At 44.1% G+C, this 22,177-nt stretch overlaps 1 protein-coding gene across 2 annotated transcripts in view; it reads right to left on the bottom strand.

The window, feature by feature from the left end:
• Positions 1-6,309: 6,309 nt before the first annotated feature.
• The window catches only part of GPRIN3 (GPRIN family member 3), a 34,226-nt gene continuing 18,358 nt past the window's right edge, over positions 6,310-22,177 (bottom strand). For both annotated transcript variants that reach the window (XM_051618934.1, XM_051618933.1), the window contains exon 2: positions 6,310-15,298. In XM_051618934.1, coding sequence (XP_051474894.1) covers positions 12,825-15,191 — 2,367 coding nt within the window. In that variant the 5' untranslated portion in view covers positions 15,192-15,298 and the 3' untranslated portion in view covers positions 6,310-12,824. The remainder of the gene's footprint in view (positions 15,299-22,177) is intronic.

Below are 22,177 nucleotides of genomic sequence, written 5' to 3'. Positions count from 1 at the left end.
ATCAGCTGTTTCCTCTCAGTTTTTCTCAAGATTTGACAGCTCATTGAGAGTTAGAAGGGAAAAAGATTTTATTTGCTTCACTTAGAAGCAAAGCAAAGAATCTTATCCTTTCACTCAAACAAAGAAGAAAAAAATGACCTTCACTCTTCCCAGCTTTTCTATATTATGCCATAGCTAATAGTAGAGGAGGAGCAAATTATGTGGATAATTATTGCCAACAGTCTTTTTGGGCTTTCAGATTGATTCTCCAGTTAGATATTAATTTGCACAGCAAGAAATGATGTAGCACTACCTGCAGGGTTAAGGCATGAGCTGCATCAATTATGCTGAAGACACAATTCCAAGGTAATCTTTGCAGCTTGGAGAGCTACACCTCAGGTTATTATTTCCCCACCCCCACTCCCCCAACACAAACAAAGATTCTGCAAGGCCAATTGCACTGCATGCCAAAGACACAGGCTGAGACAGAGTTAAACATCCATGTGACATCCTAGCTGGTACTTCCCAAAAGAACTGTTAGGATGTTACTGTGCAGTGTGTTAGTGTGACATTAAACTCAGTGTGTGCTGTCTATACCTGCAGGCAACGTTTGGTCCCTGGTAAGCAAAGCAGGCAGGGCTAGGGTGAGAGCTAGGAGACAGAGGACTCAATAACTTTGCTCCATTTAAAAGAGATCTTATTTCAGATAGTTGGCAATCCCATATAACTTGCCAAGAACATCCACATTACCAGAGCACATTTTCCTTCTTCCATTGGAGTCTTAATGCTAAAAAAGAGCCTGCTGACAGTACCCTTTTATTTATGTAAGAGCTTTTGTGTCACACTTCTATAGTGTTCTGTGAGGTTACTCAGTCAAGCTACATCTGCCTTTTCTATCTATCAAAACCCAGTCAATGCATTTTTTCCCCATGAAAACCAAAAGCTGTGCATTAATAACACCAAGTACTCCAAGTATCACAGGGCCCCACTTCTGAGTCCCTCCTCTCAAACCAGGCCCTCCATCCTTTCCACTTGTCAGACGCAAAATTCACAACCCTTTCAACCAGCCTTGAATAAAGTCATCACACAGGCAAGAATTCAAAGTTGCACCTTACCTGTGGCTTCTCTGATATTCTCAGCTATTGTACAGGACAAACAGTCATCACAAGGCTTTTCCATTCCTCCCAAGAGGACCCTTGTCCATACTTACACCTAGGCCTCTGCTGCAACTCACTGCATCTTTATCCACTGTCTGCAGATTCTTGCCTCCCATCTCCCCCTGATCACTGGGCTTAAGTAATGAAAACCACTTGTGCCCCTGCCCTCCTTCCACCATGCAGAGCCTCTGCTGCCGCTTGAGCTTGATGCACATCATCAATACACCTGATGTATGCAAAGGTGGGGAGAGATGGGAGCTTCCTTTCTCACTGTCCTCCGTGGCAAGGTTCAACCTGCCAAGACTGCTGACTAGAAATGAGTCTTGCAGGAAAGCTGCTCAGAGACTTTCCATCCAAATGGGTATTTTTCTTTTAATGAGCTATTTCTCATTTTCATCCACATTGCAGCACTTTGGAAAACGTGTCAATCACTCAATTTTTGAAAGCCAAACTGAACTGTTTTAACAGTGCTGAAATGTCTTTACAAAACCATTCACCTGAAAAGATGTGGAGCATCCCAGGAAAATGAGCATTTAAACCAGCTCATGCCTTCAGCTACAGACCTGTTATTTTACTATTAAAGTCAAGTTATGTGGTGTGGTTTCTTCCCAATTACACTTGCTTGTTGCACATGTTGCATTCACAGCCAGGAACACTGAAACCAAACCTCTTTTTCCTCCTAGCATCTGGAAATTAAATTTTTGTTTTGTTTTGTTTTGATTAGGCATATGACCTTTTACAGAAATAAGCCACAGCCTTGAAAAACCCAAATAATTTATTCCAGCAAAACTTGCCAAAGAAGAATGATGAAGAATGAAAGCTCTTCTGGAGCTGCTACTGGATGCCTTGAAAAGTGTGTAATCAGAGCAGACCACTAGGAAAGAGCAATACTCACATTGTGCCCCTACACGTGCTTGGATGAATAAAAGAGGGAAGTGTGCACCCCAGTAGAGAGAGTTTTCTTTTTCTTTTTTAATCTGCACTAGAGACAGCAAGGACCAGCTGTGCTGAGTTGGACACAACCTCCACATGTGTAGCTGTAAAAAAAATCTGTAAACTCTACCATGTAACTCTTTCTTTCTCAGGGCCAGGTTCCACAAAAGCTCCAGCTTCTGTTTCAGCAGAGATTAGGAGCATTTAGGGACTGCCTTCATTTTTGCAGGCTTTCCCTCCAGTGCTGCCAATTAGTTTGCAGTAGCTGTTCCAGCCTTTATAAAGCCAGGCTAGAAAGAAAATTCACAAAAGAAATGGGACAGATTTTCATCCTCCTAGCACAGGAGTGGACACTGGGAGATGGTTACTGCAGCTCTGTGCCTGTGGGAAGTGTGCCATCTCAGGGAAATATCCGGTGGAGAAAATATGACTGCTTTCCCCTCCACCTGCACTGCCACAGGGGAACAGGCCAGAGAACCTGGCTTTGGCTTTGCAAGGGAAGAGGGAAATGTGAGAGATGTGTGGCAGGTGGGGAAGAGGCTACTCAGGCATCTTCACCCCAGGCAGCAGAAGCCATGTACTGGCTGTGTTGTTTGCACTGCATTTGATGATCTCTAGCTATGTCACCAAAGCACAGGAACTTAAGTCAAGAAATGCAGGACAGTTGCTTGTATCACTCACAGCAACATTCAAAAAGTGAAGAGCAGATTAGAGTGAGTGACCAATGTTTCACTCTTCCAAACAGTCCTTCAACATCAACTGAGCCAAGCTGGAAAGCTGGGTGAGCTGGGGAGGAGAGAGAGCACTGCTTGAGATGGGTGGATGAAGGAGGTATAGCCCATGCTCCAGGGAAGTTAGAGGAAAACCTTCCCAGTGAGGAAGTAGATAAGCATGCAGAGCAATGTCAATAACGGCAAGAAGATTAACCCTTAATAAAGAGTATTTCACATCATTAACCAAAATTGGAACACATCTTGCATTTGCATTTGCCTCAGATAGTGTAGGCTTTGCCACATAGCTTTCTGCTTTCTAAGGCAGCATTTCTCCTTTAAATAGCTGGTATACCTAAAGATATGGTCACACTGGGTTCAGGGAGATATTTGGCTATGACCCGAGCAAGTGTAAGCCCTATTTATCACCCATTCATTCTGCAGGAGCCAGGAAAAAACAGGGAAGCCAGTCCACTGGCCTCTGCCTACAGATCTGGTGTCAAAGCATCCAAAACCCAATGGGAGCCCAGGCATCTCAGAAAGGCGAACAACCAAATGCCTGGAGTCACTCCAGAGTCTTCTCCCTTAGCTTAAAACTTACCAAAACTAAGCAACTAATCTTAGTAATTAACAGCTCAATAACTGTCCTTAAAATAGGGAGAGACACAGACAGGAGGGAAGAAATGTGAAGGAGAGGCTCCCAATTGACAGGAGGAGCAGCTTGGTGGACAGGCTCACCTCTGTAGTTTCCCAGGCAGACGTTTTCTCTCCTCCTTCTCGGGCCTGAGGTGATGCAGCCCAGCAGTCCCCAGCTCAGCACGGATGTGGAGGCTTTGCAGAACTCAGCAGCCATTCCTATGCTCCAGCCATTTTCTGACAGGCACCAAGGAAAAGGAGCAGTTGTGCTCCAGCTGCACGGGTGTTTTTCACCAGCCTGTGAGGAACAAGTCCTGAACCGCTCAGCCTCCTTGTGTCTTCCTGATGTTATATAAGAGGATTTAGAGAAACAGCACTGCCATGAGCAGGTTTCTAATTAGGAAAAGAAATAAATAGAATTATGGAATTGAGGCAGAACCTCAGCGTGAATGACCCAAATCCCTTCCTTGTGCCACAGTCCACAGCAGGCTATTAGAAAACTTTTTTTAAAACAAGTTAATTCATCACTAAGATGGCACAGCAAAAGCAAATTCCTTTGCAGGCTGGCACAAACCAGCAGCCCACACTCCCAAGCTGCTGCTCCCACTTAATTTGACTCTTGTAGAGAAGACTCCAGGGAGACCTCATAGTGGCCTTCCAGTGCCTGAACGGGGCCTACATGAAAGGTGGGGAGGGACTTTTTACAAGGGCTTGTAGTGAAAGGACACTTGTAGTGAAAGGGGTAATGGATTAAAACTGGAAGAGGGGAGATTTAGATGAGGTATTAGGAGGAAATTCTTTAGCGTGAGGGTGGTGAGACACTGGAACAGGTTGCCCAGAGAAGTTGTGGAAGCCCCATCCCTGAAGTGTTCAAGGGCAGGCTGGATGGTGCTCTGAGCAATTTCATCTAGTGGGAGGTGTCCCTGCCAATGCAGGGGGGTTGGATCTAGATGATCTGTAAGGTCCCTTCCAACTCAAACAGTTAGATGATGATGATCATGATAATAAGTGCAAAGGACAATGCTTTATGAAGCAGAGTGCCCTGCAATGCAAGCAGCAGTCCCCTCACTCCTACAAACACTGCTGAAATACAAGTAGCAATGAGACATATGGTACTGTTTCCTAATTTGTGCTGACAACTTTCTGTTGGTCCAAACATGCAGACTGTCATTACTACTCATTGTTTCCTAGTGTGAATTATCTACTAGCATGCTGGGTATAGGTCTCTAATTAGCAGCAGCTTTCTTTGTGGAGATACCAAGCATTCACAGGTCCCTATGATCTGACTTCACGAGGAGGTAAGAACACCCTGTGCTTCTCACAAATGAGGCCATTTTTCTCTAAATACTCAGTTGCAGATTTAAGTGCCTATTTTTTAAAACACTGGCTAGCAAAACTAGCAATTTATGGTTCTCCAAGGAGTAATTTGATGAGGAAATCTTATGTTTTCCACTCACAATACTGCTACCTGCCACGGAGTGGTTTTGATGGCATTTGAATCCCTAAAAGCATGGCAGGTTTTTTTAGCTGGTTAAAGAAATGAAGCAAACACCCTGGGATGTAGTGCTGTTGGTTGGAAAGCTCACATCCTCAATAAACTGATGCATGAACACGAAGCCAGTTATTCTTTGTATCTGCAGGCACTGTCTCACTGAAACTGCTACAGTATTTGGTATAAAATCTGTGTCAGATGGAAAATGTACTTTGGAGATTATTGGTTTGATAGGATGTTACCTTGTTTTCTGCAATGGCCCTTCTTCTGCTGGGCCAGTCCCCTGGGGATGGAGGATATCTAAGCTTTTTCCCTACTCCATCAAGACTACATGGTTGAAGGAGGAAAGGGAGACCTCAGTTTTCCTGCCTACAAGAGCACTTGTTGTTTGCAGCATGCAGCTGAATGAACCCAGCTACTGTGGGGAAACACCCTGCTCCTGGCAGTTTGGGTTCAGGACTAATCTTTGGCAGCCCCTGGCCAGCAGGAACCTGAACTGTACAAGTAATTCAGCAAAGCTCACTCATAAAACAGCCTGTGTGACTGCCCAAAGCACTGCACAGTAAGTTGAAAGAGCCTTAACCCTAGCAGCCAACCACAACACAGAAGTATAGAAACACAGTGAAGGAAACAACTGGTTTTGGGAAGAAGGATCCAGCTTGGGGTGAGCAGCCAGAACGTCCCTGGTAGCAAAGGTGATGTGTAACCACATTATCTCAGCATCTGTTCTCCTCCTCTCCCCTCACCAGAGAAGAGAGTATGCTGAGGTGTGGTCCTTGTGCCCACTAATAGTAGATAGGCATGTGGAAATACCATACCTGTAACACACCTGGATCAAAATACTTCACTGCCACAGTCTGTCATTTTATGCTCTTTTGTACAACATAAAACTGCATTTCCTTTGGGGAGGAAAATGGTTAATATTACGCTGATGTTGATGCTCTCAGCTTTGGGCATGGTGTACAGGCATGCTGGTAGGTGGTGGTCAAAATTTGCTTCAGCAGTGACACTGCAGGGTTAAAATGCTGCCCTTTCCACCTTGGGAGCATGGCATGGCTCCTAGGAGCAGAGCTGGGTGAATACTGTTCAGCAACAGACAGCTGAAAGGCTGAGTGAATTAATGTGAAAGGGCAGAGTAGTGGCTGCCACGGAAAAGCCTGTGCCCATAAACAGCTGTGAATAGTCAATGCCATTTAGACAGAAGGAAGCAGATACGTCTCTTCTCTAGCAGGGACACATGGTGGGTTCCACTGCACCAAGCTTTGCAAGGTGCCAGGTCTCAGGCCTGAATTCAGTAAGTCCTTTGTAGCTGTCCTACAGACAGTCACAGATTCAGCCAGAATGGCCAGCGACAATTAAGTCTTCCGTTTTCCCATGTCAGCCTACAAACAGAGACCCAGAATAATCAAGACAGTGTTCATTTTATTGTATTCAGCATGGAAACCAGATGTAAAACAGCAAAACATTAAATTCCTAAGGGACTTGATCAGGTGGGTAACATCGCTTTAGTATGTATCACTGTAAGACTTCATCACATGCAAACTTCTGTTGATATGTCTCGAATGAACGCCACAGTACATCCGGAAGCCTAATACTAGCTTAACTTCATACAGTAGATCACATTCAGTCAGTGTAACTATAAAAATAAGAAAGCCACAATAATATTAGTTGTTGTTAGGAGCCCCTACATTGATTTTCTACTGCTGCTGACTGACTCACAGCCATCATTTTTGTGGTGCTTGCAACAGCCAGGAATTAAAAGATTCACCTGCCCTCTCTCCCTTTAGTTCTGAGTATAAACTCCTGATGCTTCTTAGTGTTTGACTGAGACCTTAACTTCAGACTTAAGATGTCATTTTATGTACCACGAACACATGGGCCTTTCTCTTCAATTTTACTGAAATTCCTCAAGGCAGAGGCTAGACTTGTGTTTGACATACTTGAAACTATTGATTATGAACTGAGTTAAGTGAAGTGTTTTCAGGAGAAGCCTTCAGCAGAAGGGCCTCCTGTTGTAGCAGAGCTGCAGAAAACCACCTGAAAGACGCATATTCTGAAGCAACTACTGGAGAATTTGCTAGCAGAACTGTCATTTATTTCTACTCCAGAGGGTGTCAGCCTAAGGAGAAAGCTAACAAAGTCTAGTATTTCAAATGAGACTCAGTTGACGTGATCCTGTTGCTCATGAGCTCAAAGGCTTGCTATCACCCATAACCTTTGTGCAGAAACAATTCTGTACACACAAGTGTAGATTTCCAAAGCTTCGTATGCATCTCTGTACACACCAGCCACTGCACTTCCTGTTGACAGTCTGTACATGAAGGGTGGCCAAGTGCTGCTTTGTTTTTAGATACACCTGTGGGAATTTTTTTAAAGACTGGGTAAGGAGAAAATCCTTGTTTCTGTATTGCAGAGGGATCTAAACTTGCCTCAAAGCTGTGGAAAATGCTGAGCCTCCAACCTTCAATCAGAAGGGCAAAGGGAAAAAATAATCTTAAGAGTATTGCATGAGACCTTCAGACATGTACACGTCTTTTAAACATGGACACATATACACACATAAGCTTACCCACAGCAAACATTTTCCTAGAGGAAAAAATATTTCCTCTCTCTGTGATTTGGCTTAGTAGTAACATAATTTTCTTCTTTGAAGAAGCCTGAATGATGAAAACATGTTTTAAATTGCAAAATCATCCTTGCCAGGATTTGATGCAAAGTTCACATTAGAAATTCTCAGAAGGAAGAGATGCTCAGAAAAGCAGAAAGAAGAAAACCCCATAAATCTCACAGTTAAAAAAAATATAAATATTAATTGCAGTTATATTAATTACATTCAGCTCTAACACTTAATTCTTTCTTTTAAACATCTACACTGACTCAAGTGGGATAATTTGGGACCCTAAGAGAACATTACAGCCATTTCAATGTACAGGACCTGACCTTCAGGCCCATAGAAGGTGCAGCATCCAGTGACTCCAAGGATACTTGGCAGTATGTGGCATTTGGACAAGGATTGATGTGCATACCTTTGGGATGACTGAGAATACTGACCACTCATACAGGCATCACAGAACCACCACAAAATGAACTGGCAGAGGTTGAGATATTTCAAAAAGATGGGAAAAAAAGGAGGGGAGAGTTTCCTTCAAAACCATAGCCCTTAACTTTCTAAGACCATGGAGCCTCAGTTGTCTCTCATTCAGAGCAGCCATTTCTGTAAACTGTGTGTGAAGGGCTCATCTGCCTTGGTAATTTTCTGCATTCATTTTTAAAAGGTGTAGAGGGATAGACACAGAACAAGACAATTAACCTAATAAGCTAATGAAATGCGTACTTTCATACAAACCTTGTGTATATTGAGCTACACTGGTATGGTATTTCCAGATTTCCAAACTGAAAACAAGTGGCAGCCAACTCGAATTTTCCATCAACTTCACCACTGATTTTCATTTGGCTTTCCACTTCTAACTTTTAACACTTCAAAATAGTAGTGAACTTCAACATAAAAGCTAGTATTCTCTTTAGAGGATATACTCACCTTTTCTGAATCCTTTAAATATACTTCTCCAAACAGTGCATTTTACCGGCTCTTATGTGGTAGTAGTGGTAATAAACTGAGGTTGTTTGCCTAGTGGTTTTGTTGAATTGTATTTGGATATACCTATACATACCAGCAAAATATACACCCTTTGGAAATATGAATTTTCCTAAAAGCCATGGGAGACCAACAATACGAAAAATGTGTGACTCAGAATGAACAAATGGGCATAAGTTAAGCAAAACACTGGCTTTACAGACATAGGAATGGGAATTTCTTATGAAGCACCCACATCAACTTTGTTTTATTTTACTCCCTCCCTCTCCACGTTTCTCAGCAATTCCTTTGTGTATGTTCAAAAGGAGGATTTCTTCCTCGGAAATGGAGAAGACGGATATTCTCCTCCTTGTCCCTCCAGCTCTTTCCCCACTCTTTTTTCCACACCAAGTCAGCAGACATGAGGCAGGACTTCAGCACCACTGCACCACAAAGCTGGCAGACACCAACCAAGCATGCGGAGACAGGGGTGGATGTCGCAGCCTCACAGGAAATCCAGGCCTATATTGCAAATTGCCTTCTTCCACTCAGGCTTTGTATTGGCAACATTGACACGTTTATTCTCATCTTTCTGAGTGAAAAGCTCCTGATGTGAAACCAGAAGTAACTCTTCCATTCTCATTCACTGCTTTTATTAATGATTCTGGCCATGTCAGCCTTCCCAGAAGACACAGCTAACAGGGAAAGCTTCCTGGCAATTAGCTTGTTTCCCAGAATTTGTCATCTTGCAACAATCGGAATTTAAGAGTTCCTTCAACTGGCTAGGCTGCAACACAAGTTTCTTCCTTCTTTTCTTTTTCCTCCATACAGATTTATTCTTGGGAATGACAGAGTACTTTCTGTTTTGAAGCCTCTTTTTGTAAGTTCAAACGGATTTCCTTGGTTATTTAACCAGTGAACCAACACAATGTGATTTGCAGTCACTGGGCAGAGAAAAAGAGTGGGGTGGTGGCACACAGATGATCTCCCCTTACACTCTGCCATGCTGCTAATCCAACCACATGTCTGTTTTTGATGCTGATGTGACACTGAGAACAGTCTTTCTTAGCTGATACAAGACCACTCACATGCATGAGATTTGCTAATGCCTACCCAAAATATGGTTGTGTTTTGCTGCTGGTGAAAGATGCATCATCCCTACAAGGAATCACATTGTCATCTAGACATTGCACACAGGAGAAAGCATAAATTACCAGTGTTAAACTATCAGGTTGCTTATAGTCTGCCCTAGTGCAAAGTGAAAGCCAAAAATATTTTCCATGAGATGCGCTGGTGATTATCAACTCCTTTTTGTGTTGGTTTTTGGCACATTATTGCTTGGCTTCAAATGCACGCCTGCAGGATTTCTGTGCCCACCAGGCAGTGCCACCAACATTTTTCAGTTTGTCTTTGCACTTGTATTTTCCTAGAATACAAAAGCACAGTGCTCTGCTGACCACTGTTTTTTCCATGCAGTTGTTCAGATGCATCCACTTAGTAACCTGCTCATTGGCGATGTGTGGTACGTATGTATTGGCAAAATTTTCCTGGTAGAAAGTTTGGTCAGGGTGGGAGGTGTGGGTGGACCGGCTGGTGAAGACTCACAGCTGGAAGCAGCTGCAGGGAAAAAGGAGAGATCTCCCATTCCTCAGGAAGAAGAGTTAGTTCCAGTGCTGGCTCAGCACCCTGCTCATTCACTGCCAAGCCCAGTTTGGTCTCAATAAAGCAACTCATACCTATATGCTAGAAATATTTTGGAGAGCTTAAGCTAAAGGATAAAGTTCATGGAAATCGGTGAAAGTGCGATAGCCATTTTTTCTCCTCTGGAATAAAAAAATGACAATCCATTTATATATTCAGACTAAGCATATTTCTAAGGGGACAGTTCAGAGCAAGCTGACTCACAACACTACAACGAGGGGGACAGTGGAGAGAGGGACACAAGCTGAGCCAAAGGACACAGTTTCGCAGGAAGATAGGCTGGGCAGCAGCTGTCAGGGGAAGGGGAAAAAGGGAGGCCACAGAAGCAGCCCAAAGCCTTGGACCTGAACCAGGACACAGTAAACACTGTGGACGACTTGGGGAACCTCTTCAGGGCTGGCAAAGACAAAATGTGGGAAGACACCTAACTTGTCAACTAACCTGACCTAATGATACTGCCAATATTAATCCCCCACAAAATTTCACATGAAACTTGCATCTCAGACACTGCTAGGAAGCGGATAGAAACAGCAGTACTACCAAAAAAACGGTAGGAGACTTTTCCCATGGTGAGAAGTGGGAAGACACTCTCTGATGTGGCATTTCTGAATCAGTTGCTCAGTGCTGAGTGGGAGAGGACACAAAGTAATGTATGGAAACAGAACAGGGATGTATCATAAAGCCCCCAAATATAAACCACAGGAAAACTGGGAGTCAATTCAGTACTATGCCTAGGGGCAACATCTTTCATTGAAAAAGGTTAAAACACCAGATCTTAAAGTATTTTACCTCTCTGCTGGGGAAAAATTGCCCCAAAATAGCTGCTTTGAAGGCTTGGCAGTTGATGGACTCAAAAAGTCTGACCTTCTTAATAAAAGAGGACCACCTCAGGTCTGCTTTACAGAAAGAAAGAATTAAAAATAATAATACTAATTTACACTTATATTTACCTGTAATATTTATAGGGTAATTTTAAAGGGTCAGATCTACAAAGTAAGTCCAGTATGTGGTACTAGAAACAGAAAAAAATTATCGTCATGATTCATGAAAAATCTTTAATGGAATAAAAATGACCCCTATTTAACTATAGTACTCTGCAGGATTACAATATTCAAATTCTCAGTGCTTCGCAGGACTGAAAACGAAATTTTCTACAAACTGCAGGAGTTGCACACCCGCCCATCATAAAGTCTAGTGGACAGAATAAAAAGCTAGTGGGAAACACATTTCCCAGGTTGAAAAATATTATTAAGGTGAGAAATGTGACCAACATACATTTAAGACATTACTGTATATCACATTTCTGGAGAAACAGTCACTAAGCTAGCTTTTATTAGCAGTTTCTAAAACTTTTCTAACATTAGAAATACAGTGAAGATTGTCTCAAGATTTCAGTACTTCTGTAAAGTAAGTGTTTCTAGTTAACAATATAATGGTTTATAATATAGAGAACATTAGGTAAAACAAAATATGCACAGGCTAAATAAATGGTATTCACTTCATGAAAGGCAGCAAGAAAAGCACCAAAATACTGCAAAAAAAGTAGAGCTGGCTAGGGACTTGAAAGGAAAAAAAAAAACAGTGCAACACACTAGACACATAGGCTATGGACCCAGATGGCCAGGATAGCCTGCTTCACTAGGAGAATGCTACTGTGCATCTCTGGAGAGAGAAAAAGGATCCACAGTGCTTAAAAGAGTGAAACAAAGGAGAGATGCTCGTGCCACAGGAGGATGGGAGCAGGAGCTGTCCACCCCGACTGAGGAGCTGGAACAGCTCACTGCTTTTGAAAAGACTTGGCTGGAGCATCACAGCACGAGTGAGGACACAGTTCGGTCGGAGGTGGGTACATCTCCTGACGTGCTCTCTTGCATGTCACCTGCCCCGTGTGCATTGCCTGCTTATACCTTAAGCATGGCTGATGCAGGGGACGAAAAGCCCACAGAATATAACCCTCTCTCACCTCCCCCTCTAGCCATCAAAATCTCATTGACTTAACTTCTCTCAAAGAGATAATCCTTCAGCCTTGATCTTCACTCTCTGCCTGGTTCTCCAATTCAATGGGAGGTTAAGACCTGGCTCCCTGGGGCTCACATGAGAATGGTGCCCCCACAGGATCAACAGAAGTGAGGTTGCTCAGTGATCAACATCGGTAGCCTTTTCATGGACTTGCCTCAGCATGGGTAACTTTTACACTCCAGAAAAGTTGTCTTGCATTAGGTCTTACAGCTGTTGGGACTGTTATTTTCACCTCACCCAGTTTCCCCCAGTTTACCCTTTGTCTAAGACCTCATGTGCACACAAACAGCTCCCATAATAATTCTGGCAATCTCTCTGTGTCTTGCTTTATCAGAAGGTGCTGCTCTCCTTGCAGCAAGGTGGCAATTTAGGTTTGTGCTTTTGCTAAGTGCCTAGCTTCTCACCTGACTGTAGTCAGGATGGGGGCATAATGTGGAAATACACCAGCTGTGGTAATAGTAACAGTGTGATGAAGCACGTGGCTACTCAGAAAACAAAGGAGAATAATTTTCCACTGTTGCTGCATCACAACCCCAATAACACAACTGAACAGCAGGACTTGAGACTTGAGGGGAGGGATTCTCTCTACCGCTGCAGACACCTATGCACCCCTGCAAACCACATCAGTCTGACACAGAAGATGGAGCTGGTCTGACACAGCAATTAGGACGCCTAAAATTCTGCAGCATGGACTGTAACACATTGTGCTGCCTCCCTTTCAGTTTTTTATTTGAGGATGTATCTGAGGAAATGGACTTCCGGGTCTGACTGTTCTGGGCCTGGATCAGTTTGTTGTGTTCCCGTATTTGTCTCTGTAAGTGGTTCTGGATGGCAATTCCCAGGTATTCTGGATCAAGGGAAGCACCATAAACCTCCCACGTCATGCCTTGCTCATCCCACACAACATCCCTGATGTGCTTGGACTGCTTCACCTGCACTTTCGCCTCCATGGCCAGGGTGGACTGCTTTTTGTTTTCATCCAGGTTTGGCAGGACCTGAGCTGAAGCAGGAAGAGCTGCTGTGTGAAGTTCGCGTCTGGACTCCTTGGCTGGGAGGCCTCGCTGTTGGGGAGCTGCTGATGCCTCCAAGGAGGGGGTGACATGTGCAGAACTTGCACTCAACCTAGGTGTCAGTCCTGTCTGCAGGCTCTGACCACTGGCCGGCTCAACCTGGCCAGCATCTCCCCTCCTGCTCTCCTCCTTTTCACCTGTATCCGCCAAGCATGTCTGTAGGTGGACAGCAGCAGCTTCGCTGCTAACATTCACTTTAGGATCAAGCACCATTGAGATTTCTTCCTTTGGTTTTACCACAGATTGACTAGGAATGGCCTCACCTTGACTGGCACCTTTACATTGCACAGGCTTTTCCTCAGAGCTGCCCAGGACCTTCTGCTTGACTTCGCTGTCTGTGCTACAGAGTAAAGGTAACCGGCTGCTTCTGGCATCACAGACAAGATCTTGGATGTTGGTCTTGGTTTCTGGGACAGTGGCAGCAGAAGTGGTGCTTGGATCACCAGTGCCAGGCCCAGACTGTGCTGGTGTTTGGTTACTGGAGTTACCCGCAAGCTGCTCAGCAGGCATGGGCTTTGGTGGGACAGGAGCATCCACTGGCAGCTTAGCAGCATCCTTGCTGTCATGGGCTGTGCCGATCACTTCAGCATTACCCACAGATATCCCTTTGGAGATAAGGGCTGCAGGGCAGAAGGGGAAAGCAGGTTTTGCATTATCCAGAGGCCCCATGTCAGATGGGACCCCAGGCAGTTTGACAGGCTGGGATTGGGCTGAAGCAGTAACAGCCATAACAGCACTCGATTTTGACGTGGTATCAGGAGAACATAGAGACTTTTGTTGTGAAGAGCAACTGTCAGTAAGTGCAGACTGGCTCAGTCCCATACCTCCTTGGTAAATGATATGCAGTTCTTCCTTCTCCTCTGGAGGAGGATTCCCTTTTAAAAAGGCAGCAAGGATGATGGGACTGGTGGAGGCTGATTTGTTCTCCACGGTAGCCACGGCCTGTACCTCAGCATCTCTCCATGTCCTGCTTTCTGCTTCCTGAGTAGAGGACCTGCTCTCTGACTGAACCGTCATTGTACCTGCTTCTCTGAATTTGGAGAGCTGGGTGGGGCCTGGACTTGCTGGCTCAGCAGCTGCATTGGGTACAGGATGCTGACTCTTGTGGCTAGACTGGGCTTGGGCCTCACTGCTCAGCAACTCTTCAGTTTTATCTGTGGGATGCAAGTGCACCGTGTCTGCAGCCCTGCTTTTTGCCTCCAAACTGCTCTGTGGGTTTCTCCCCAGGTCAGCTTCCGTGTGCCTTGCTGGTGAGGCTGACTGACATGCAGCAGAAAGAGTTTTTTCTGCGTCCCAGTCTTTTCCCCCTCTTTGCAAAAGGTTTGTCTGAGAAGTATGACAGGTCTCATTACCCCTAACAGGATCACCAGGGGAAGAATAATTTAACACCTCAAGTGCTGGCTGATCATCAGTCCCCTGAGGTTTCAAGGCAGAGTCATCCATTTGTGTCAGGGAGCTTGTTTTCACCTGGCTGCCTTGCGCAAACTGCCGGGAGCTCTGGGGGGCTGGCATCATCTCTGGCCCCTGCCCCACCAAGGGGGCTCCTGCCACAGCGGGGGCTGGTGCTGCTGGTCCCAGGCTGCCCGCTGGCCAGGAGCAACCAGCAGCCTCTAGGGCCACAGGACACCTCTCTGCAGCTTTGCTGGCGAGCCCTGCAGGGAAGTCTTCCTGCTGGCTAGCATCGTCCTCATGGCACTGCTTGCACCTCCGAGCGCTGGCAGCCGGCGTGCAGTTCAGGTCGAACAAGTGAACTCCAGCAGAGCCGGACAGTGCGCACGGGAAGCCATTGCTGGCCCTCTCTCCACTGAGAAGTTGGGGCTGGTGCTTAGCAGACTGCAGGTCTCCCAGGGAGTTCTCCTCAGCAGAAGCTGTGACCAGGGAAAGCTTGGCAGACCGCAGAGGATCTGGTACAGTCCCCATGGACTGCCTCTGAGATGTGGCTTGCCCTCAGCTTCTCCTCAGTTTTCTTGCCCAGCAGCGAGTATAACAGGGCAGGCTGTTGGCAACAGGCTTCCTGTAAAGCTAATCTGTTAATGAAAGAAACATAGTGTTAGCAACAGTCAGGTTGAAGAAGAAAAAGTACCCAGAACAGATTAATTTTACAGCTTGGAGAGAAATACTTGCAAGCAAGGGGGAAGTGAAGCCCCTGATTCTGCCCATAAGTCATATAAAGACACAGATTTCAAGGATCTCCCAATTCCATGGTCCAGATGGAGAAGACAATACTAGGGACAAAGCAACAACATTTGCTATGTTATTGATCCAGTAATGAAAACATAACAATATGCCAAGAGGGAGGAAAAGAAAAAGAAATCTGAAGAGACAGCTGGGATGGATGGGAAGGGGAGCAGACTTGCATGAAAGGCTGAGGTCACAAAATGAACTCACTGTGATAAAATCCTCTAGCAAGCCATTTGTGGAAGGAATGGTTCTACCTTGCCTGTTGTGCCTATGTAAAGAATAGATATGATTCCCACCCTGTGACTTGAGTAGATCCCACACATATGCTGAGCAGCAGTTTCCCCTTCTTCTCACGGAGAGACCTTCTCTAACTCCCCTACCACCAGGGATGTGCTCACAGAGGGCAACAGGACAGTTTAGACTAATATGGATGAACCCAAACCTCACTGGTAAAAGGAATATGGAAGGTCAACAATCTGCTGAGTGGTGCAGATAAATACCAAGAGAAGCTACTGCAGCATGCAGCACCAGGGCTGTGCACATACTCATTGCTTTCACACTTAGATCCTCTGAAATAATGACAAGGAAGTCAGCTTGATTAATAAATGGAAGCACAGATGACCTAGAAATCAATTTACGAGCAGGTGGCATGAAACAGGAAGGGGGACACTGCAGCACTGCAGAACAGGAGGGGCCCATGCCATATCCAGTTGAACACTGGCGAGGGATTTTAAAAAGATGGAACAGAGTTATCCAGGTTGAAATCTGGCCAGGACTGCAGAGAAATCGTCGCTTCAAACAGGAGGTGATCTCCAAATGTGCTTGTTGGCTGGGCTTTCAAAAGGACTTAGTGGTGCCCAATTCAGACCCTGCTACAGGTCAAGGGCTGGATCACTGTCAGTGTCAGCAGAGTGGTGATGGTCAGTGATGAAATCCCACCCCAGTCTTCTTTGAAATTGCAAGTTACTCAACCTTGTTTAAAAGGCTTCCCCAGCTTATGCAGCCAGCAAAGCATGAATATAAGACTTAGGAGACAGCCTGAACATCTAGTTTTTTGCTAACCAGAGGGATGACACCAGGAAAATGACTGTACCTCTGTGTCTCCTTTGCTACACTACTTGGGAGATGCTGCTGGAAGGAGCTGTGCAATCACTCAGGTGCTCTAGACCCTCTCTACCTGCTAGCAAAATCAGCAAAATCCCTTTCCAGAAAATATCCCTAACTCTCTTCCCTCTCTCAGCCTGAATGGCAGCAGTATAGTTTCTGAAAAATTTATTCTAAATTTCTGCACTTTAAGATACTTAGAAATAGCAACAGGAGAAAAAATGCTCAATGAAAAGAAAATTAAAACAAATACAGCAGCCTATTTTTCTAAGAAAAGGAAGTGCTGCAAGTCATTACTTATTCATTAAGCTTTATGTCTTCCAGATATTAATAATTTATTATTTTTATACTGTCTGGTTGGGCTCTGTCCAACCAGAGATATACATAGTCTGCTGGTTTAAGCCACTCCTGAGAAACTGTGATCCTAGTGCTGACAGGCCCTGAATTTCTTAGCTGCAATCTATAATAGCAGCCCTGCATCACTCCAAAATGGCTTTCCAGCAAGGCTAACGATGGCAATGCTTTTTGAGAAGTACTGGCTTTATATAAGCCAGACAGCAATTCTGTGAAAGTTTGTGACTGCCTACAAGGTGTTTCCACTTCGTTTTGAGCTCACTTCAAACTGAGCCAAAATAGTCCTGAATGAAAGGAGAGCTATTCAAAGCTGAACATCTAATGACCATGAAGAGAGGAGCAGATGGCTTTGGGCATCTGTTTGTCTAACTTCTGTTACTCTTTTCTTTCCTTTTCCAAATATCAATGCAAACCAAGCCAGTATAAACAACTGGTCAGGTCATTTTTTTTTTTTTAAATTTAATTTTTTTTTTTTTTGGTTCAGAGGTTATTTTTTATTAGAACAGCTAACCAAATAATGGAAAAAAACAAACCCCCATTTTTAGGATGAGATGTACCACTTGGAGAACAGTTTCAGAAGAAATAAAGATGGCAGAGCAAATCTGTTTGGCTCTTCACTAGACACAAAGTAAGAAAGCCAATTTGCACACCAGAGCACTGTCTTTAACTCATACCCACTTAACAGGGGAACAATTGCTGATTTTTCAATTAAGTGAGTTAATTCTGATCTGAACCCTCACATGAATTCCTCCCATCTGTTTAGTGGCTCTTCACCAGCATCACTAGAAACACACATTTATACAGTTTCATTGCTGGGAGTCCTATTATATGGGAGTGAAGAACAACACTGGGGCCTGTGGGCAACACTATCCAACTGCCAAGGCAGTAAGGATTCAAAACAACAAGCAACACTGACTGCAAGCAAATACCCAGAAGAAAGAGAAATACAGAACTATGCAGTAGACAAAAAAACATGTCAAAACAAATCAAGATTGCTGATGAATTTTTCAAGTGTTGTGTGTCTGACCTGGAGCAATCATCCAAAATTTTCTTTTATCAGGAGGTGAAATTAGTGTCTCCACAGAGGTCAAAATCAATTTTTAGTAATAGGAACAGATTTTCTACACCAATACAATTCTCCTTCACCTTATTCTTTCAGACCAAGTAATTCTGCCTGACGGTGTCAATCTCATCTCAACATAGAATTTTTCCTGAAACTAGAAGTTTCTATATTTGAGAATGTAAAAAACTTCTTTCAGTAACACCCATCTCCCTGTAAAACAACAGAACAAATCTCCCCCTCGCTACTTATGAGAATGTCAGCAAAACCAGAAAGTCTGCATGCTTAATAAAACAAAACATCTCCAGGGAATTCCAGCATAAGATTCTGCTTCCTATTCTGAAAAAAAAAAAAAACAACAAATAATACTGCCAGCATCTCCACCTAGCCTCAATTTGAAAAACAATTTAAAAACAATTAATGAAAAACAATTAAAAGCAGTTCCCAAAGTAATCAAGCACCCCTTTCTCAAGCACCCCTTTCTCAATTCTAGATTCTCATCAGCTTTTCATTCCTTGAGCCCTCTCTTTACCCTTGTCTCTACAAATGCAAGAACTGAGTATTTGTTCTTAACAGTTCTAATCTCATTATATGATCTCTCAGATCATAATGAAAAGCATGGATTAAGGACACAGATAAACATCTGCTGAAGCAGGAATTCAGCCTCCTGATATATGAGGAAAATACAATGGTACATACTAACTTGTATTAGACCACTGAGTATCTAGATCACAAAGCACATTGCTTTAAATTTTAAACATACACATGCACTTACATCCTTCCAATTCTTTACCTGGTGTCGGGTTTTCTCCAGTTTATTAAGTTGTTGCTCTCTCTAAACGCTGTGGCTTCTGTTTAGTGTCAAAGGGTGTTTGTTATTCTGTTTGCTTGTGAAAGATTTACTTTATGGGCTATTTTCTCCTAATTTTCTGTGGAACAGAAAACTGGTGCTACAAATGAAGGACAGTGCAAACCAAGGACAAATTCATTAAAATACAAAAGAGCTCGCCTGAAGAGGTAAGATACCAGATGCACACAGCTGCCATCTTTCAGCATGCTTTGGGATGTAACAGTAGACACATTCTTATGCTACAATCATGGGGAAGCAAGAGGTGACAGGGGATACCCACAAGTACCCTGCATACATGCAATTCCCACAAGAGATGCAGCTGACATTTCTAGGAGAGGGTGCACAAAGTCCCACTTTCCCTCCTACACACAGGACAGCACGTGTTATTGCAAGCTATGCCTGCAAATGCTGCAGGAAGCCATGCCAGTCAGATGGGTTGAGGGCAGAAGCAACCAGTTCAACACCATGGAGATACAGAAACTTACATTGCTGATGTTATGCAAAGCAGATGACTGTATGCAGTGGTTTGCTTTTGACTGGCTTCTGATGATTCAGTTAGCAGAACTTCAGCAGATACTGCAAAATACTTATTTACTCCCTCACTATCCACTGAACAGATCTGCCTTTACTAAGACAACAGCCTTTTGCTAGGCTGCTTTCAGTGCAATAAGATGTTTTCTACCATTTTTCACTATTCACCTTTTCCTATTGCTTCTTGATGCTTTTCTGCTGCCTTAAACTGCAACTCAACTCAACTTCACTCACCAGTTCAGTCCATCACTATGGTATCAGAGCACTTTTGCTGCAGCAGTTGGGCTCGGGGTTAGCTGATATGGGTCTGCTCAATAGTATGACCCCAAAGTCTTTTATAGCTCTATCACAACTGCCCTGAGGACAGAAACAGGTCTGTGACAGATGGTATATGTCTTATTTGTGAATTAACTATTACATTCCCTTAAATGGCTGGTTAGGTTGGTCATACCCTTCCAGAGGGAAACAGGAAGACAGCTCAGCTTGATGGGCCTCAGAGCAAATGTTGGAAAGGAAGCTGAGAAGGAGCTGGGACATGACAGGTAGAGCTTCCCAGGGACTAGAGAGGTCCAGGCAACTCTGAAGTCCCTGTGCTGGCTGCCACCCTGCCTAGCAGCAAGGATCTGCCTACAAGGATATGTTATCTTACCTATGCATTTTGTTTTTTCACTATATTAAAAATTACATTTCTTATTTGTGAGTTTTTAACTCTAGGTGTGGGGGTTTTATCTGAAAAACTTTAACATTACTTTTGTTATTTATTTGGGTAGGGATATTTGCTTTACAAAAACATCAGATACACTTGAAGGCTCTGGCCAGCCTGAAGTCCCAGCTCTCACAGATCCTCTGTATGCCCTTCCTGCTCCTGGCTATCAGGACTTTAAAGATTTTCTGAATTGAAGGACACACTTTAATCACCTTTGGAACTGAATGCACGTCTATGCACTAAACCCCTTTGCATTTTTGGTGTATAGAAATGCTGTGGCAATGCACATATGCGTGCCCCATGAAAAAAGGACCTTTATTTGTACAAGCTGGCCCAGTGGAAGTCTAGGCCACTCATCTTAGTACAAAGCAAACACCACCAAACCAAACCCCACAGCCCCTCCTAAAACCCTTCCCAGCACCCACACTAGAAGCACTTTTTAACCACCCATGATGCATGCTAAATCAGCTGAAACTCCCAAGTGAACTGCACCAGAAGGCCTGACGAAAGCCCAGCTCCTGCCACAGCTCTCTGGGCACAGCCTGGATCCTCATCAAACCTTACAGCTCTTTCTCCTAGATGCTGAGACACAGCCTACAGTGCCTAGCAGGTCTGCTCGCACAGGTGTCAAGACATGATGCTGAAAAGGCAGAGGGAAAAATGGCATGAGTCCAAATGGAAAAACAGAGGGTAAGCACTTGAGAAAAATGGCAGGCTCTGCTTGTCCTTGCTTTGTAATGGTAATAAACCAAGGAAAATTGGGTCAAAAATCAAGGGCAAGATGCACTGCCATTTTTTGCCAAAAATAGATGGCCGCCAACCAGCCTGACAACTACTGAAGATTTATCTAGCAATATTTTGTACAAGCTGAAGAAATAATTTTTTTTCTGGTTGTTGATTCCTCTCATCTTGCATCCCTCTGTCAGGTACAGGCTTTAAGTCTGCAAAGTGCAGAGCATGGGAGCTTCACTTTAGAAGGACACATCTCAGCTTCATCTGTTGCCACAACCTGCACATGAGAAAATGGGTTAAGCCAGGTCCTACCAAACGGCACAGCAGCCTCCAGGTCTAGTTCAAAGCGAAGCGCTTTGCATCTTCCCTCATTTTGCTGAGCTTTTGACAAACCTTAAGTACACTCTTCCAAGACACCACACTAACCTTACTGCAAATTACAGTCTGCTCGACTAGATGTAAAAGCAATTCTGCTTTATTTTAAATCCATTTAAAAATAATTTATAATTCACAATATTTTGTCATTGCAGTATGCAGATAGTATTGGCCAACTCTGTTTCTGCAGGTGGCTCTTGCACATGTTCTCTTTAAATCTATGCTCTCTGTTCCCTAGACTCTTGCTGAATTCCTGAGAATCCAGAAAGTGCTGCATCCAGCAGGCTGCAGAAGAAGCTCACCGAGACAGGATGTCTCTTAAGTACTCTCAGGTACTTGGCAGTGAGCACAAGGGATTGCATCTCTCTTCGGTGCTGCAGTGTTTATCCCAGTTTAGAAGCAAGAATCAGTCACTCCATTCCTAGCATGACCTCAGGATTGCCAGAAAAATCAGTACTGGCCTAAGCAGCTCCAGACTGGTGTAAAAAGGATGCACCCAGGTAGGGCCGAACCAGATTTGGGGTACACCTCTGCTCTAAACTTCAGGTTGAACTACGGCAGTCAAGTCCCATGGCTACCTGAATATAGGACAGTGCTGAAAAGCTCATCCAAGAGTCCGGGCTTGTGAGCTTGAGCAGAACCTCACCCCGACACTTCCAAATGCTTCAGAGACATGCGCACCTCAGCAGCTGCCCAGAGACAGATGTTTATGAGTATTTGCAGCCAACTTTAAATAAGCAAGCCCAGAATCACAGATGAATTAAAAGTATGTGGTGACCAAGCCTGATTCAGCACTATTGTCCTGCTGGCAGAAGAATAATTAGTTACTCTTCAATTAGAAAGATGTCCATCTAAAAGGAAGTATGACTGCATCTCTGCTCTAAGATGAGATGTTCTCACCCATGTCCCATCTGTTCCCTGTGGGCAGTGCCTGTCTCACCCTGGCAAGGAAACAAGGAGAAACAACCACATCCAGCTCCAGTGCACGTTCACAGAGCCATGTGCTGTTAGCA

Source organism: Apus apus, chromosome 4, assembly GCF_020740795.1.
Source record: "Apus apus isolate bApuApu2 chromosome 4, bApuApu2.pri.cur, whole genome shotgun sequence".
NCBI lineage: Eukaryota > Metazoa > Chordata > Aves > Apodiformes > Apodidae > Apus > Apus apus.
The sequence above is the reverse complement of the archived record's forward strand: the minus strand, read 5'-3'. Positions and strand labels throughout refer to the sequence as shown.